At 45.0% G+C, this 19,722-nt stretch overlaps 1 protein-coding gene across 1 annotated transcript in view; it reads right to left on the reverse strand.

Annotated features, from left to right (window-relative positions):
* Nucleotides 1-19,722, reverse strand: part of LOC144752395 (E3 ubiquitin-protein ligase TRIM39-like) — a 182,629-nt gene that overhangs the window by 111,983 nt on the left and 50,924 nt on the right. The window contains exons 2-3 of the mRNA XM_078640329.1: nucleotides 18,578-18,673; nucleotides 11,584-11,814 (exon numbers count right to left, since the gene is read on the reverse strand). Coding sequence (XP_078496455.1) covers nucleotides 11,584-11,814; nucleotides 18,578-18,673 — 327 coding nt within the window. The remainder of the gene's footprint in view (nucleotides 1-11,583; nucleotides 11,815-18,577; nucleotides 18,674-19,722) is intronic.

Consider the following 19,722-nt stretch of genomic DNA (forward strand, 5'->3'; position numbering starts at 1 on the left):
TAAAAAACTACTACTTTGTTCACAGAAATTCTTTTTAGGTTTCGCCTGGCGTTGCAACTGCGTAGCAGTTGCTCCGCCCAAGGCGAAATCTCATGTTCCTACATATCGACTTTGGTTCAGCCTCTGTCTCTCATTGGCTAGCTCCATAAATGGAGGCTAGCCATTGGGAGACAGAGGCTGCCAATCACACTTTCTTGTGAAAACGCGATTCGGGGGCGTTTCTCGATGTTTTTTTAAGTCCCGCCCCTTTGTCCTGGGCCGCGCTGTCATTGGCTGTCGGCCCAGGACACCCCGTGACGTCATTCCCCGGGCCGCGCTGTGATTGGCTGCCGGCCCGGGACACCCCCCTGACGTCATTCCCGGGCCGCGCTGTGATTGGCTGCCGGCCCGGGACCTGACTTGTTAGTTATCCTTGCCTGTCCTTCACATGTGCGTCCTTCACTGTGCGGATCAGAAGGCACAGCGACCTGCAGATTTTGCATGACTCCAGTATGGATACCAAAGCGACCTGACACCGACCTTGCACTGTCAACGATGTGAAGGCATATACCGTTGGAGGATCCTAGCTTCAGGCGGATGTAGATTGTGACGTCAAAGATCTCGCGAGCGGCTCGCGCTCCTTCCCTCCGCCCACACACTGTGAGAGGGACGAGAATTTTCGAGATTTTGCTCTCGGCTGCCGGTCTTGCCTTATTACCCGGCGGAGCCTGAGATAGCCTCCATTCTCTGTGAGGCAGCCCGGCTCCTGCGCTCAGCGCCACCCGCGAGTACAGACAGAGCGGCGCTTGAACTGCGTGCACCATGTCCGTGGTGGGCATCGACGTGGGCTTCCAGAGCTGCTATATTGCAGTGGCCCGAGACTGTGGCTAACGAGTACAGCGATCGCTGGACGCCGTGAGTACCCGACCATGTCCTATTGACTCACACAAAACGAATTGGGGCCACGCTAGCTTAGGAGGCCTCAGTGTGAGAGAAAGGAGAGTGTTGCAGCGGTTTCGGTGTCTCTGCCCAGAGTCTCTCAAACTGTCTGCGCCACGGCATTTCAGGTTACAGTGCAAAAACAGGGGCGGCACATTGAGGCCTTCCATGCTTCCCACCGGTATTTATATTCTTACTACAGTATACCCAGTCATCCATCTGCCAGCACGTGCCATGAACGTGCATCAGCACATAGACCAGGGATCACGAGCAGGTTCACTGCCGATCACTGGTGCACAAACTGCTTTGCCAGATATCCGCTGCAGCAGCACACTCCTATCACCAGCAGCGCACACACCTATCACCAGCAGCGCACACACCTATCACCAGCAGCGCACACACCTATCACCAGCAGCGCACACACCTATCACCAGCAGCGCACACACCTATCACCAGCAGCAGCACACTCCTATCACCAGCAGCGCACACTCCTATCACCAGCAGCGCACACACCTATCACCAGCAGCAGCACACTCCTATCACCAGCAGCGCACACTCCTATCACCAGCAGCGCACACACCTATCACCAGCAGCGCACACACCTATCACCAGCAGCGCACACACCTATCACCAGCAGCGCACACTCCTATCACCAGCAGCGCACACACCTATCACCAGCAGCGCACACACCTATCACCAGCAGCGCACACACCTATCGACATTAACACGCTTGCTCTTAACCATTAGCTCGTCGGCTAGAGGCAAGGACCCTTTTTGTGGTGGAAGTGCGCTATATAAATAAAGTCGTAATAAACCTATTCAGCACACTGTTTACCAGCTCACTCTTCTCAGAACATAGGGTGCTTGCCCACAGACTGATAGACCATCTGTGCCATCTCGGTATTAGATCACCAGCAACAAACTGCCCCTAATCTACTCTTCTCAGTGACATGTCTTTATTTAGCCCGTACTCACAGAGCTGGTCCAGCATCCCTACCATTTCACCTGATACTTTTAGTGACCCCCTCCCAATTAAATGCACACAATGACAAAGCGACAGCTCGCTGCTCCGCCAGTGCCCCCTACGTTCGGAGTGACAGGACAGATCAACTTCCGTCATCCAGTTTGATACATCAGTGCACCCAGACAGATGGGTACAAAACCCTAAAGAATGCATATACTGCCAAAAGGGCAGATTTGCAACTTAACGGAACGTTTGTTACATTCGCTATCTAGTCTTGTAACCCCCTAAACTCCGAAATAACTTTGTGCAAAAATCGATTATTAGCTCGACTGCTGAGTTTTAATCATACACAGAAATATTTTCATTCCGACCCCGCCTGAAAATGAGCCGAAATAGTTGCAAATTCCTTCCCCCACATAAACTGTGCCCGGGGAATTATTAGGTCTCCTGGCGTTTAACAGCGCGTCAGCGCTGTGTCCGCCAGGAGATCTTTTGTTGCTGACTCTGCTTCCCAGGAGACAGCACCTGGCCGCGCGCATTTCGCAAAAGGCTATCGGCGCAGGCCACGCACGCGCGAACGCGCTCGCCGTGGCTGTCTCCTGGGAAGCTCAAACACACAGGCACACCTCCCACTGCACGCATGCGCACACACATACACAAGCACACATACACGCACGGAGAGACATCCCCCCCCACCCCTCCGCCGTCGCACACACAGACACACACACACGCACACATACAGGCATCCCCCCCTTCCCCGCTCACCGGCACTCCGGACGGTTGCAGCCTCCGACCGCGGGGCTCTCCCTTGGGCATGGGAGCTCCGCGTCACCACTGCTCCTCCAGGCACTTCGTGGGCGCGGGCTTCACAAAACGGAAGTCCCGCCCCCACCATAGGTTTCGTTTTTAGGAGTGCGCGCGCAGTAGCGCATGCGCACAACCTCCAGAATCACTGGAGTGTCAGCCCCTACTATCTTTCTTTGTAGAAAATGATGTACCATTGTTTTGATGTCTTCTGTGCCCATGATAAGAATTTTTAGTAGCTTAATAAAGGCGTCCTCTTTAATGTGTGCATTCACGGGTAAACAATAAGAAAATGTGCAAGGCATCCCTTAGACGTTGTGACACACTAAGTTGCCAATTCATCAAGCTTGTTTCTGTGAGTGAATGTCTATTGCTCCTAGAAATCCAGGATCACGTCACACCTAAGCTAGGAGTGCGACCCTACAACTTCCGGACTCGCATAAAAACTACTGTGAATTAGGATCAACCTAGTTTCAAAGGTGAGGAAAGCTTCACTTGTAAAGTCGTGCAGCACCGCAGTCTCGATCTCCCCTCGTGTGTGCCGTTCAGCACTGTTCACACAGTGACCACTCAACTGCGACATATCACCCTTCTCAGTCCTCTGGTCGAGATGTGGCGACCAACAGGTGATTTTAGAGCTCACGCCAGGGATGATGTAGCTTTCCACTCAGGTTAGTCATGGATTTCCGGGTTAGTCATGGATTTGCCTGCAGGTTCGATTGAAAGGGGTGCATGCGGATGAGTCGTCTTAACATTCCACAGTTCAACTCAGTGATGAAGCCTGCTCATAGGTATGTGGGTTGGATCACAGGCAGTTTGGAACTCATTCCTTCTAAATAGCTCATGTACATCCTGAGAATGCATCATGAAGGTGGGCCAATAGAGTGTCAGATGTTTGCAGCACTGTGATCCCCAGCAACTGTGGGTGGAGTGCTATCTGGACTCAACAGGTCAAATGTAGGAATCATAGGGGAATTTCACTCCATCATCCTTATCTCTATAGAGTTTTTTAAAGCTGGGTTTTTTTCACCTCTCGGTGGTGTCATTAGTTGATCAGAGGCAGCTCGTGCTTGGGGTGAATGCAAAGGGATGAGTATGTGCAAAGCTTACTAAAAGAACAGGTGTGTGTACCACTGGAGCTACAGTGCAATCCATGTAACCCTTGTGGCGTTGGGGCAGTCTTGTACCCTTTTTGGTGGTTTTGGGTGTAATACGGAAATAATAGTGTTCGTAGTAGTGTAAGCTATTGTAAAGTACGTTCCTGTGTCAGGCTTACTTTAGTTTAGGAGTGAGGTAGCCTCGTTTTGGGGCTTGACATTGTCATGAGAGGAGGTGTTCTTTCTTGAAGGCGGGCAGGCCCTGTAGGTGTGCAATGGCCTGCTGCCGTTTACCCAGTGTCTGGTTGATTGGCTGCCGTGCTACCCACTTCTTCACCTGGTAGCATTCGTTCTTCTAGGCGCAAACATTGCCCAACTTTATCCTTGCATATAATTTGGGATTTGCGTATATTTAATGTTTTTTGGTATTGAAAGGCTCTGGTCCCTGCTAATTGTCGAGGAACTTGGCCCTGCGTTGCTGGTCTCATAATGACAGGTGGGAGGTTTCCTGGTTTTTCTATCTGGTTATTTCCACTGTCACTATTGTGGTTGCTGATAGTGAGTAGTGAGTGCAAAGTAGTGAGTAGTGAGTGCAGAGTAGTGAGTGCAAAGTAGTGAGTGCAGAGTAGTGAGTGGAAAGTAGTGAGTAGTGAGTGCAGAGTAGTGAGTGGAAAGTAGTGAGTAGTGAGTGCAGAGTAGTGAGTGCAGAGTAGTGAGTAGTGAGTGCAGAGTAGTGAGTAGTGAGTGCAGAGTAGTGAGTGCAGAGTAGTGAGTAGTGAGTGCAAAGTAGTGAGTGCAAAGTAGTGAGTAAAGAGTGCAGAGTAGTGAGTGCAAAGTAGTGAGTAAAGAGTGCAAAGTAGTGAGTGCAGAGTAGTGAGTAGTGAGTGCAAAGTAGTGAGTGCAGAGTAGTGAGTGCAGAGTAGTGAGCAGTGAGTGCAGAGTAGTGAGCAGTGAGTGCAGAGTAGTGAGTAGTGAGTGCAAAGTAGTGAGTAGTGAGTGCAAAGTAGTGAGTAGTGAGTGCAAAGTAGTGAGTAGTGAGTGCAAAGTAGTGAGTAGTGAGTGCAGAGTAGTGAGTGCAGAGTAGTGAGTGCAGAGTAGTGAGTGCAGAGTAGTGAGTGCAAAGTAGTGAGTAGTGAGTGCAGAGTAGTGAGTGCAAAGTAGTGAGTGCAGAGTAGTGAGTAGTGATTGCAAAGTAGTGAGTGCAAAGTAGTGAGTAGTGAGTGCAGAGTAGTGAGTAGTGAGTGCAGAGTAGTGAGTAGTGAGTGCAGAGTAGTGAGTAGTGAGTGCAGAGTAGTGAGTAGTGAGTGCAGAGTAGTGAGTGCAGAGTAGTGAGTGCAGAGTAGTGAGTGCAGAGCAGTGAGTGCAGAGCAGTGAGTGGAGAGCAGTGAGTGCAGAGCAGTGAGTGGAGAGTAGTGAGTGCAGAGTAGTGAGTGCAGAGTAGTGAGTGCAGTGTAGTGAGTGCAAAGTAGTGAGTAGTGAGTGCAAAGTAGTGAGTAGTGAGTGCAAAGTAGTGAGTAGTGAGTGCAAAGTAGTGAGTAGTGAGTGCAGAGTAGTGAGTGCAGAGTAGTGAGTAGTGAGTGCAGAGTAGTGATTAGTGAGTGCAAAGTAGTGAGTAGTGAGTGCAGCATAGTGAGTACAGCGTAGTGAGTGCAGCGTAGTGAGTGCAGAGTAGTGAGTGCAGAGTAGTGAGTGCAGAGTAGTGAGTGCAGAGTAGTGAGTGCACAGTAGTGAGTGCAAAGTAGTGAGTAGTGAGTGCAAAGTAGTGAGTAATGAGTGCAGAGTAGTGAGTAGTGGGTGCAGAGTAGTGAGTAGTGGGTGCAGAGTAGTGAGTAGTGAGTGCAGAGTAGTGAGTGCAGAGTAGTGAGTGCAGAGTAGTGAGTGCACAGTAGTGAGTGCAAAGTAGTGAGTAGTGAGTGCAAAGTAGTGAGTAATGAGTGCAGAGTAGTGAGTAGTGGGTGCAGAGTAGTGAGTAGTGAGTGCAGAGTAGTGAGTGCAGAGTAGTGAGTGCAGAGTAGTGAGTGCAGAGTAGTGAGTGCAGAGTAGTGAGTAGTGGGTGCAGAGTAGTGAGTGCAGAGTAGTGAGCTGCCTCAAGTGAAGTACTCTGGTACCCAAGGATGACTAGCAAACAATATTATTCACACCGTTGCTTACTATTCAGCAACATTTGACAGTTTGCAAATCATCTTTATACAACAATTCAGAGTTTGATAACAAATTAATGTAACACATTGTAATATACAATGCCAATAGCTCAAACTTTAATACTGGGAGACCTATTGCATTGTAAATGCTTGGTTTGTTTAGGTAATGTCTTTGGTTACGGTGGACGTCTGTAGGCATCGGGTCCATACTGTGTCTGAACGTGTCACGTGTCTTTAACTGGTTTTAGAAGAATCAGTGATTCAAATGGTGAGTCTGACCCAATTAGAACTTTTTTTAAATTTGTTTTATTATACTTTGTTTTAAATAGGTATGAGGAAGCGCGCTGTCAAGAGATGTTTTTCAGGCGTGTGTTTTACATAAAGTCCTGTTCATATCCAGATTTGCATTTTTTTCTAAAGAGTTTTATATAGCGCGAACTAGACCCAAGACATTGGGTATCAGTGCGCTTTACATGCGTGCCAGTTTTGCTACAGACGGACACATTCATCAATGAAGCTTAACATCAATTTATTGTACAAATAAGTCGCTTTCATTGCAAAACCAACTCTAGGATTGGTTTGTACAGCACCCGTATCTTGGATTGCTTTATTTTGTGGTGCTAACTTTTCTTCTCCTCTATATCCATACAACGGAACACTAATGCAATTTTGTCAAATGTTGTACTTCATGTGGTGTCAACATCATCATGTATTTTATTGTAGTTGTGCCCTGTAAACTGAGCCAGGTCCGTATTTAATGTACATCTTATGATGAGGTACCTCTTGTATTTGACGAACAAAATTAAAGAATGACTATTGGTGGTGTCTTGAGCCAGTCCATGTCATGATTTTCAAATAAGAGCAGGAACCATTAGATTTCGAAAAGACTCTAGAGCAATGGTTCCCAAACTTTTTGGACCTACTCCTCCCTTGACCATTGGCCATTGGCCGCGGCGCCGCATTACAATACTTTTTTTTTTTGTGTGTGTAAGTAACCCGGGCCTCCGTAGTGCATCCATTTGAATCCCTGAAAATAATTGGGATGAAGGTAGGAAGAATAGTGCGTGCAATGCAACGATATGTCTGCTCTTTCCACAATATTTGCGCGCCCTCTGGCCATGTAGTGAATGCATCTGTTTGCTGTTCATGTGCGATCGAACTGAAGCTTAGCACATCCAGCCGAATCGAGGGGTGCTGTGGCGCACACTTTGGGAAGCACTGGGGTTATAGTTCCTTACATCTGTTACTGATTCTCATAGAATACAATGAGGAATTTCAATGGATAGCCTTATTCGCTTTGTGATTTTCCTTTCACATTATGACAGGTCAGTAGCCTATCACTGTGGTTCATTTGGACATGAAGTCCACTCAGATGGCTTCCACGTGTCAACTTCAATTCCAGTAAAGCTATTTGTGTCAAGAAAGACAAAGCTTATTTTTGTAGCCATGGATTCATGTAATAAAACCAATTAAAAGAATGCTAAGGCATTCAGAGTACTGCTGGTGCTATACTTCCAATTAATAAAGTTAGTGCTATTAAATACTGTCTGACTATATACAAACCACTGTAATTAGCAACAAAACAGCAGCAATTGCCACAGTATGGAGATGAAAAAAAACAACCTTTCACAAGGACTCTGAAACTCTGTATTCCGTTGCTGCAGGTCAGTTATTTGTATGCTTCACTTATGCAAGTCTTTCACTGTACTGACTCATACATCAAATAATGTACTAAAAGTCAGCACATTTGCAATGGGAGTAGGCTGCAGTGAAGGCATTTGAAAACCCATTAAAGTATTCAAAATGCCTCAACAGAAAGGCAGAGCAAAAAGCCAGGACGGATAGTGTGGACAACGCCCTGGATGTGGCTCCAGCATTAGAACAAGCATTTACAATGCAACGGTTTCGCCTTTGGAAAAGTTTGAGCTATTGGCATTGTAAATGACAACATTTGTATTTATGTGTTGGTTTTGAAAACAGATAAATAAATGGCATTGTCATTTACATTGCAAATAGCTTTAGCATTTCCAAAGGCGAAACCGTTGCATTGTAAATGCTTGTTTAATTTTGGTTAGCCCCGTTTACCAGCATCACCCACATTCATTGTATGACTCACTGCTCTTAAAGAAGCTTTTTTCAAACACTAGCTGTATTGGTCTTCTACCACGTGACTGCACCCAGTATACAAGTAGCCTCACCATTGGCTATCGGCACATCTCATCAATCCGGAACTCGAAACAGATTAATGAGAGCGCGTGGTCACTAGTAGGTCTACCCCCGTTATGTGTATTCTTAGTTGTTTAAGTTTCCGCGACGCTTCCCATTCTTGTACCGTGTAGCTCCGCACATCATGAACGCCCGAGCAACCCCTTAGCCCTTGACACGAGACAGTTCCATTAGTATCTTTCTTTTGTATTCTTTATCATCGGAGCATATCCTCAATTACAGCAAATGTTCGTCTTTATTTACTTATAGAAAATGTTTCATAATTTACCAACGTGCTATTTACTTTCATTGTGATATTTAGTCATGTAGTAATTTCGATAATACACTGTCCACAAGACTTAATGAGTTAACATGTACGTTTTTTAAAACTGCTGAATGTTAAGGTCCTGAATGTTTTCTTTTGCTTTTTGACAGGCCCCTGATGAAGGGTTTTTCAAACCCGAAATGCATTGGGCATAATTGAAATGTATATTCATGATTGAAATGAATGACTCAGCAACGCAAATGAATCGCTAACAAAGATATAATCCAAATAAAAGAACAAAATTTAATTGACAAGTCTATGACTTATGAACTCATGATTTATTGATCCTACAGTTTATTGTAATAACTATCAATATGAACCACTAGAAAGTGAGAGTGAAGAAACGCATTTGTTTCAAGTTAAAGGAGCGCATCCTTCGTGGTCTGCTGATCACACAATTTATCATTATACTCTGTGACATCAGAGCATTTAGGGAGAGCTGAACATGGGACTACTATAGTAATTCATGACCAACTATGATGTAAATGGTGTTTTACGTTCAATATGATTCAGATTGTGTCAAAGAAAAACTTCTTTCTAGTAAACATTGAATTTTTTATATATTGTTTCTATTTACATGTTTCTCTGAAATTCTACCATATTTGAAGGTACTGCTACCCACATCTGTGTATTGTCTATTCAAGAGGTCTTCAACCTTTTCTGTAATAAGAGCCACTTATGATCAAAGAAAAGCACCCAAGATACTATTATTTGTGTTGTAATAGTGACCACGTCAGACAAGATTACAGTAGTGGTCATTCCGTGCACGATTACCAGTAATTTGAAATGTCTCTCAATGAGTAACACATGACGGCCATAGGTGCAATGCCCCCGGCCATGGAATAATATTAATAAGACGTCTCTCCAAAGCTGCATAAGTAATACATAACAGCCATAGGTGCAATGCCCCCGGCCCGTGGTAATAATATTAATAATACGTCTCTCCAAAGCTGCATGAGTATTACATGACAGCCAGAAGTGCATTGCCCCCGGCCATGGTAATAATATTAATAATATGTCTCTCAGAAGCTGCATGAGTAATACATGATGGCCATAGGTGCAATGCCCCCGGACCATGGTAATAATATTAATAAGACGTCTCTTCAAAGCCGCAGGAATTAACACGCAAATAACACCTCTAAATATATTTTAGAAATCAATTTTTCCTCAAAAGATCAGTTTATGAGTTCTGAACCTAAATACATATTCATCTTTAATACACGCCTAAGAATTTTAGTGAACATATATTAATTCAACCATGAAAACGTCTAATTTAGTAGGCTGGGCTACACACAAGAGTTAGAGTTACTTGCAGGTATCTGGAGAGATACCAGTATCTCACAAGCTCCTCGTGGGAGAAGCCGGGTCAATTGCAATCAGAAGTCAGTAGAGTGACTGCCTTAGTGGGTGGTAGCAAGCAGGGGACCACTATTATCAGATAAACCAAACGCATAGGACCCTTTGAAAGTCATCAACAGGTCATGGGTCATCGTCCTTGATGACAAAAAAAGGTTTATCAACAGGTCAGGAGTCACCTTCCTGTTATTACAAGAGAGGATACTCCAAAAGGTCACGGGAGATCATCCTAGAATGAGTCGCGAGGTCATATCAACGGGTCGGGTCCATCATTCAAGCAGGAGGCAAGATTGGTCCTCTCCTGTAAGAGGAATGAGCCTCTCCTGGACTGTGGGTCTTACTGGACCCATTTCATTTCTCAACACTGACACAAAACTGTACGCCAAACGTTATCTGCATTGGTGGTGATGGGCTTGATTCCCAAATTGGTCACCCGGAGAAACATAGGTTTACTATCTATCATTTTCCTAGAAGCAGAAATGGCATTTAAACATGGGTTTAGAATAACTGGTAAATTACACGTTTCTACCAACATTGACAGGTCACGGTCATTATCAACAACTTCAACTCAGACTGTTTCAATACTGGAAGTGGAACCAGAGAGGGATGCTCTCTGTCACCCTCTGAGGGATGCTCTCCGTCACCCTCTGAGGGATGCTCTCGGTCACCCTCCGAGGGATGCTCTTGGTCACCCTCCGAGGGATGCTCTCGGTCACCCTCTGAGGGATGCTCTCGGTCACCCTCTGAGGGATGCTCTCGGTCACCCTCTAAGGGATGCAATCTTTCACCCTCTGAGGGATATCCTGTATGTTCTCTAACACCATTATCTAGTGCCCTTTACATGGAGCTACTTCTCGGGAAGCTTCTTGGCTGTAAACTATTCAACCTATTTAAACAGAACATCACTGTTAAAGTGACAGAGTATGACCACAATAAGGAGGTTTATACCTCTAATCCCACCCTAAACCATATTGGTAAGGAATGTGGTTGCCGTTCAGGGTGTCAAGATAACAGAGTCATAAATCCAATTTCTTTTGCTGCCGGGCAGCAATTTGCGGACATTCATTTCGCACACTCTTTAATATAACCAAGGGTTACCTGTCATATTAAATTGTCACTATTCTTCAAACGAACGAGTTTTCTGTGGCAATCTCTATCTTTATCTGGGGTGACAAAAAAAACAGTGAGCTTGCTATTACTTATTCCAAATTCCTAGTTATATAGCTGTTCACCCTAACAAGAGGTTCAAAGCACACAAACCTAAGTGCCCACCAGCATCAGGAGAAAAGTAACCAAATTAGAAAAGAAATGTTTTCAAACTTCTTAGAAAAGGAGGAATTTGTTTTCTTTCCAATTCTCTCAGGTGTTGTCACTCATTAAGCTTTCCATTTCTATCTAACTTTTAACACATTTTGCTCCTTGGTCTTCATATATTATTTACTGTCAGTTCATTTGCTTGGTGTGTTGCATTCTCCCTAATAAATAAAATACATAAATAATTTGTAAATAGATGGGTTGTTAACTTGTATATCACGCTGTAAACGGTCACTGTACATTTCACAGTCTGTATATTGAGTTGAGCTCACAGCATCAACTGGGACAATGTAAATTATCCATGTCTGTATATTGTGTGCGGCTCTCAGAGTGCGTGGGGTCAGTGTGCATTGACCCAACCAGGAGTTCATACGTGTTCCACTAATACATTTAATAATGCACACAAAACATGAATATGTCACTTCCTTCTTCTGTTTTATTTCCCAAACAGTATCTCACCTTCAGGAGTTCCCACGCTGGCGCCTCGAACTTCTTTTCTATCTCCGTTATCAGGGCCTTGAGAGAGGTGATTTGATTGGACAGTTTGGTGATATTTGCATTTTCTATCATGGTCATTTTCTTCTCCATCTCCTTCAGTCTTCTGTGCAGTGTTTGCTCATTTCCTTTCAGAAGCTGCCGCAGCTTTTCAAACTCAGATTCAATTTTATTCTTCTCAGCTCTTAGCTTGTTCTGTCAGAAGCAAAGAAAAGCTGTTTAGATATTAAAAAGCTTTCTACCAGCCATCCTTAGAGTTAGAGTCCAGGGGGAGGGTAGTGGGGTTGATAGTTCCTTCAAAAATGTGCTTTTCCTAATTTCTGAACTGCAGCCTCTTACTACCTTCCCTTCTACTGTCTTACGTCCTTCACACACGCCTGCCCTCTCCCTTCCCTCAGACATCTCATGAACTGTAGAGAGGTCAGAATATGTGAAGCTGCAGAGAAGCCTGATCCATGGAGAGAGAGCAAGGAAGAGAACCCACCGCAGGCAGAGACAATCGATCCATGGAGCAAGTAAAAGGATGAGAACCCACTGCAGGCAGAGACGCTCGATCCATGGAGCGAGTGCATGGAAGAGAATCCACTGGGGGCAGGGACGCTCGATCCATGGAGCGAGTGCATGGAAGAGAACCCACTGGGGGCAGGGACACTCGATCCATGGAGCGAGTGCATGGAAGAGAACCCACTGGGGGCAGGGACGCTCGGTCCATGGAGCGAGTGCATGGAAGAGAACCCACTGCATGCAAAGACGCTCGATCCATGGAGCGAGTGCATGGAAGAGAACCCACTGGGGGCAGGGACGCTCGATCCATGGAGTAAGTGCAAGGATGAGAACCCACTGCAGGCAGAGACGCTCAATCCATGGAGCAAGTGCAAGGAAGAGAACACACTACAGGCAGAGACGCTCGATCCATGGAGCGAGTGCATGGAAGAGAACCCACTGGGGGCAAGAACGCTCAATCCATGAAGGGAGTGCAGGAAAGAGAACCCATTGCAGGCAGAGACGCTCGATCCATGGAGCGAGTGCATGGAAGAGAACCCACTGGGGGCAGGGACGCTCGATCCATGGAGCGAGTGCAAGGAAGAGAACCCACCGCAGCCCAAGACAGTCAAAGACCCAGAGACCGGCTGAAGTCAAAAGATGATGTAAAAGAAAGGGGGCCAGGAAGTTTCAGCCCATTTGGATGGAAGACATAAGATTTGGAGAGTGCAGGCTGCCCCTGTCCTGCCAGCACAATGGATGTGTTTGCCCAGAAGGAGGCACTGCGGGGGTGTCCTACAATGGCCCTCATTCAGAGTGAAGGGGAATCACTGATGTGGGAATTTCACGTTCAAAATCATAAATAATGTATGTGCATTTTGTTACAAAATGCAGAATTACCAGATAAATCAATGTTTCTGAAGGTAATTTAGGCATTTCTGTAAAAGATGAGTGAGGAGATTGGTGATTGGTTAGACATCTTGTCCTATCCTAAGATATGAGGCTGTGAGTTAATAGTTGAGGTGTGTCACACTGTGGCTTAGAGCAGGAGCCTGTGCGTTATCAGGTGAGGTATGTCACACTGTACCTTAGTTAAAAACTAACAATTATGTTCTGAGCACACCTAGTTTCTCGAAATAAACATGTTAAACTCTTTCTACTGAACTGTGTGCTGCACCTAATAGAGTATACCCTTGTACTCAAGTTAAACTATGAAAAAATGGCTGGTCAACACACTGTTGACTCAGACTTAGCTGCGCACAACCTAAAGAATTTACAATGATCTACTGCTTTTTCAATTTTTTCTGTTACAATGTATTCCTGTTGATTCACAGTAATTTTCATCATGCATAGTAACATGTAACTTAATTTTTTACAAACATACAGTTACTAGAGCATTTTTTCAAAACATTATTCAAAAATACATCATTCAGTATATGAAAGAAACAATCAGCCCTAAGTTCAGTTGTAAATAGCCCATGCATTTCGGGATGTCTTGTGGGTCCCTTCTTCAGTGGCAACTTAGTAAATAAATTAATATATACAGGCACATCAGTGAATAGAAAACAATGATAACTATATCACATGTTAGAACAGTTGCACTAAGAAAAGCTCCTTCACCAGAGAACACCCATCAGTGTAGCGTGTGAAAAAAATATAGTCACTCACACTATTGGTTGAGGGCCACACCCTCTGAATGATCCGAGTATTGGCATTGGACGTGTATTGGCTGCATTTCTGTGGCTTGAGGGTGGCGATCCGGACACTAAAGTGAGTGAGGATGGGACAGGACTGCATCTGAAAATTAAGTTTAAGTCCTTGTCAGCAAAGCGCTGCGGATTAGCTCTTCCTGCGCACTGCCATTTAGTAGAAGGTAAAGGTGATTGGTGAATAAGCAGTTTCTTTACTTAGGACAGGAATTTACTAGGCAGAACCTGTCCTTTCATTTGTCCCTTACAACAGCTTCAGGAAGGCTGATGACTTCCGGTGAAGAGATCTCACAATTCTTTTTGCCCCTGTTTTGGGTACTTCTGCGGAAGCGAGCATCATTGCTGCCTATTGTGATTTTCATCACCTTGCACAAAGGCTGTGTCTGAGAAACCTCCAAAAAATGGCATTTGATAAACTAAACCAGTTCCAAAAGCTTTAGAGAGTGGATCTGGGTCCCCCGTCTGCAAAATGAGTACAATAAAGTAGGACTCAATTTACCCCATTTTGTTTGAATTCCAAGTTCTTCTTGACCAAGGACGGGAGCGCTTTGTACGGTACTTGGATTTGCAGTGTGACTAGGGCTAATATAGGCATAACATCTGTCTCCCAGTGGTTAGGGAACATCTCCTGAAATGTGCACTGCTTGCTGGAAGAGCCAAGGGTCTGCCTAGCACCTACAAGCCGGACTGGTGAGAGAAGGAAGGAGAGAGTCACGTGATGAGAGAGTACAGCCTGTACTCTTTCAGAGAAGCCCAACATATTCTCAGCATGAGAAACACTCAGAGAAGGTTGACTGCCCGTCAGAGAGAGGACAGGAGCAATCTGTGTTGTGGGGTCCCCCTGAGTTTGTTTTGTCTCGTACAGGTGTCCTAATATAGGCTACACTAAAGCATGCCCTTATATAGGCACAATCCACGTTGCCCTTATTTTGGCATAGATTTCCCAGTCCTCATTAAGCACTCCAAATACAGGCACGGCTTTTCACCTACATTCGTCCACCCCCTACGTAACAAGTTCCAAGAAACAGACCCTTCTTCTCAGGTATTATTGATTTCTCCAAGAACTCATTTATTATGCATGAACCGCTATTCCCCAGGGTTCATTCCTGATGTCTTCCCCTGTCCGACATTACGTCAATGCTAACCACCCATTGCACCTTCAGGGTATAAATATACCACCCTTTGCCCATGCAAACTAGAGGAGACCTCGATTTCAGAGGAGCCCGTATTTCCCGGCCTGACGCACGGACCAGAGACGCTGTCATCCTGCATGCAGAGACTCCAGCGCGCAGTGTTCTAACTTCCCTCGCGGGGTGTTAGAGTTAGAGACCAGGACAGAAATACCACAAATCTTTCATTCTCAGGTATGGAGCTGACTAGACCCTAGAGGGACTATTGGCATATCAGTATATAGCTAAATATCCTACAGAATACCACACCTACTTCTCCCCTCACCCTACACTCAGGTTAGGTACATTCAGGTAGAACTAGTTAGGGACGCATCTCGTGAGTATTCATATTTTTAGCAATCTTTTATATATACGAATGTATTTCATAAGTACTGAACAATGCTACAGCAACACTATTTCTTTATGCTTATAATGCTGTGCATTCTATATCTGGCATACTATCTTACGATTGTAACAGCTCATATCTCTTACACGAGAAATACGACTGTTCAATAAATACTTATTGAAACGCCAGTCTGTTATTTCTATGTAACTCTGAGAAACCAAAGCATGCACGATTGACTGAGCAAAACGTTGACTAGTGTTTCCACGATTCTGAGGGATCAGGGTTGTCATGTCATATGGTTGCCAAAAGCTTTTCCCTTCTTGTTTTCAAGAAGTTTCTAGTGGCCCTGTGAGCTAGCTGAAATACACTACAGTAAACAAGGTTAGCTCACGTGATAGGGGCATACTGACTCAGTCCTACGCCAAACCTATAGTGTATGTTATCCAAAAGCGCAGAACCTATTAGGGAAATAGGAACTAGAATACAAGCTGTTCCTATAGTGAGCTGTACCAAACCATTCAAGGGAGAATCAACATCGTGTTGTTGGTGCCGGACGTCTGAACTTCCCTTAGAAGACTCACCATCAACGATCACTGGATCACTGGTCAGGGCTGGGAGTCGAAACTGCCAATGACGACCATTTGCTGAAGACCCGACCCTGCAGCGCCAACTTTTATCACAGAGCAACTGTGAGCAACTGTCCTGAAGGCCCACATCTGTCAAAGACAAGTGGCACCGTGGAGACCTGACAAACTGATTAGTGCTAGCAGTCATTGACTAGTAGAAGGCTGCCCCACAGCACTGCACAACCGAAGCCTCTGCTTCAGGAACGGGTACTCCGAGCACGCCACCACCGAGTAGGTATAGAAGGGCAGAGAAATCTGCAGTCTGAGCAATATAGTTTTTACCCATGTGACTCTTTGAGGCAAAAGCCACTGAACTGATCTACACAGTAGTCAGCGGGGTAACCCAGAGTCTGTGCTTGATTAATACCTATGCCGATACGACATACCAGGGACCTTAGTCATTAGAACTCCTACAGAGGGTAGAGGTCAACAGGTCTGCTGCGCTATTCTGGGGCTCGTACAGTACAACCATGTAATTGTACCTTTATTGAACTGGGTGGTATTTTTTTGTTGTGGGCTTAAAGCATTTTCTTCCCTACTAAAAATAAGTCCTGGGCTCGACATAACATTATTGTGTCTGCTGGTTGAGTGTTGAGTTCTGAGTACCTGCCGCGCCCTCTACCTCCGTCAGAAGACTCTGACTGCTCGACCTTGCTATCCTCGGAGTTAAGTGCAGAAAGATGTCCTTGGCCCGTTTTGTCGCCATAGTGGGACAGACCTCAGGGCACTAGAGGCAAACAACCTCAACTAGCATGATCCTTATTCCCTCCCTGACCGGTGTCCCTCCTCCCCCTGATCTTGGGGTCTGGCAGTGCTCAAACCCTGAACCTGGTGCGCAGAGCTATGATCTGGTCACAGTGTTTTACAGCAATGAACAGGCACTCAGCTGTCAATAATATAAGGAGGTATAGCGGCAAGTGAGGTAACAACCACTAAAGAATGAAGAGTGTGCATTCGGAAAAACACTTCAGGAAAACTGTGGGAGAGTTTATCAGATACCATGAAATGTTTATGGCAATGACACCCTTGTTAACTTTATCACTATAGATACCCATGTTGAACGCTTAAATATTACTATCAATGGCAGTGTCACAGTGGTGATAAATGTGCACCACTGCTGAAGGGACTTCCACGTTACCAGCCTGCCCTTTCTTCCGTCCTGGGGCAGGGTTAAGTGCACTAGTTATCCTGAGACATTCCACTCAGCTGTGGCCTATCCTTGTGAGAGGTCTAATGAAGGCATCAAATGTGACACGTCAAACTATGGCAGAGTAATGAGACTTTTGCAGGAAATCCTTGCAATGAGGATTGAGAAGAACAGAGAATGTCCAAAGTCAGTGGCTGAAGCGGAGTTGTGCGCATGGGATTTCTAGAATTAGAAATGCATCTGTCCTGAAGAAGGGAATGTACATGTGCCGAAACGTGCTACGATTAGAGGGCATTTGGTTTAGATGAACTATTCATGGGTTGAAACTCATCTACACAATGTTGGAGCTTCCATGCTTGATGTATCACTTTTATGAACTCTGTTGGATGTTCTGTGGTTTGATGATGTATATACAATACTGTAGCATGGTTACATTGCTAAAACCTTGGCTTAGGAAGGGGCTTACACCAGTCTGATGATGGATAGATAACTCCAGCTCCATACATACACACACCCAGAGGTACACACTCATACAGACACACACATTAATTTGCAGACTCACACACAAAAATTATACGAACTCAAAGATGGATATCTTCAGTCCATGCTTGCACAGACTCAGAGACACACATTCATACATATATACTCACACACAAACCTTGTACAAACTCATAGATGGATATCTACAGTCCATGCATGCACAGACTCAGAGACACACATTCATACATATATACTCACACACAGTTGCATATAAAATCTCACTGATGTATAACTCCAGGCTTATGCATACACGTCACAAACTCACAGATGCACACATGTATTTGCACACTCACAAATAACACCAGACCTTGTGATATACAAGCCCACAGGCGGGCATTCACGGAAGTAGGTACAAACTCACAGCCAATAATCCAGACAAAAACATACACAACTCTCAAACACACATGCATAAAGAGAAGGACATGTATTTGTACACTCTGAGGCTCAAAATTTATATATGAATATGCAGAAACACACACGCAGTAATCTATGCCCAAAAAACAGACAGATTTTGGGACCCGCAGACATGCATGTACTCCCAAAAATAACTACAGGGCCATCCATATATAAACACATACTTAGACACGTACACCTAAGCGTGAACACGCACACACACATATATGCACAGATACCTGCTGGTACGTACTCCCAGCCAGATAATGCCACCCCACTGCACACACGCACCATGTGAGTACGCAAGTACTACCTTAAGGTCAGAAGATTAATCCTTGATTTCATGTTTTTTTAGGACGAGCCCTTGACCGATTTCAGCCCCAATATCCAGGTGCAATGACTCCGGTCAGTATATTTATTTGGTGGGGCCCACGACCCAGTCTGTAGTGTGACTCATCAGCCTCTGTGTGTCTTGAACTTTAAGAGACCACACAAAGGACTGGGCACAGACATATACAGACACAGCACTCACAGCAGCCACTCACCCTCATGCTTTTATATCTTTCCTCTTCCTTGAGTTTAGACTCCAGAAAATGTCCCTCCTCTTTCTTCAGAAGCCACCACCACTCTTGAAGTTTCACCTGTAGGGATGAGAGTGCAATAAATAAGTGTAGATATGTAGAGTGTGGTCTTAATTACAAAAAAAGTGTCACTACAGTACCTGCCACACGTGCCCAGACTAAACGTACCAGCCACACATCAGGATTGTGAGCACCAGCCCCAAGTATCACAAACAAGAACACAGACAACTGTGTCACTTCTTTGGTCCTGTTGTTGCCAGAAAGGACCTGGTATCAGAATCCCTGCTCCAAGGAGACAAGCTTCATCACTGGCACTTACTGCTGCTGGACATTGTTCACACTTTATGCCTAAAGCATGGAAACAGATAGACTTGGCACTAAAGGAGATACGTTATCCTAGAGACATTGTCAAACATTACAAAGCAACACAGAACCAAGTGAAAATATCTAAGCTAACAAGTTTTATAAGTGCAATAACTGTGTAAGGAGGCCTGACATAGGCAGCAGTCTATAACGCCCTACTCCTCAACTACAAGAATGACCCCTGACCGCTTGGTCCTGGACCTTCGACACAGGCGACCAGCTGGCCCTGATCAACATACTAAACAAGCATTTGCAATGCAATAGGTCTCGCATTTCTAAAAGTTAGACCTATTGGCGCTGTAAATGGTTTATTTATGTTTTTTGTTTGCCGGAGTGGAGGGACCGGGCTTCCAGAGACTGTATGTGTGTTGTGTGCCTTGCGAGTGAATGGGGTATGGCAGTGTGCTAAACAAAGACTTTAGCTCATTGACAAAGACTTTTTTGACAAAATAAACATAGGTAGGGTAAAGCAGGGCATTTGAGTACGTGGTGGGGGTTAGGGGAGAGAGCGGTGTGCAGTATGTCCCAAATTGCAATACAATAAAAGCTCAACCGAATGAGTGCGATTCAATTTATAAACAAGTTGTGCAAAGAAAAATGTTGGCTTTTTATTTATACATACAACAAACTCTGCAAAAAAAACCAAGGAAAATCGCTGTACAGTAGACCTTGCAGTGTGGACTATACCAGCACTGAAATAGTCGGTAAAAAAACAACAGTGTCCTTATGAGAGGGGTAAGGTCTGG

This window comes from Lissotriton helveticus, chromosome 5_1, assembly GCF_964261635.1.
Source record: "Lissotriton helveticus chromosome 5_1, aLisHel1.1, whole genome shotgun sequence".
NCBI lineage: Eukaryota > Metazoa > Chordata > Amphibia > Caudata > Salamandridae > Lissotriton > Lissotriton helveticus.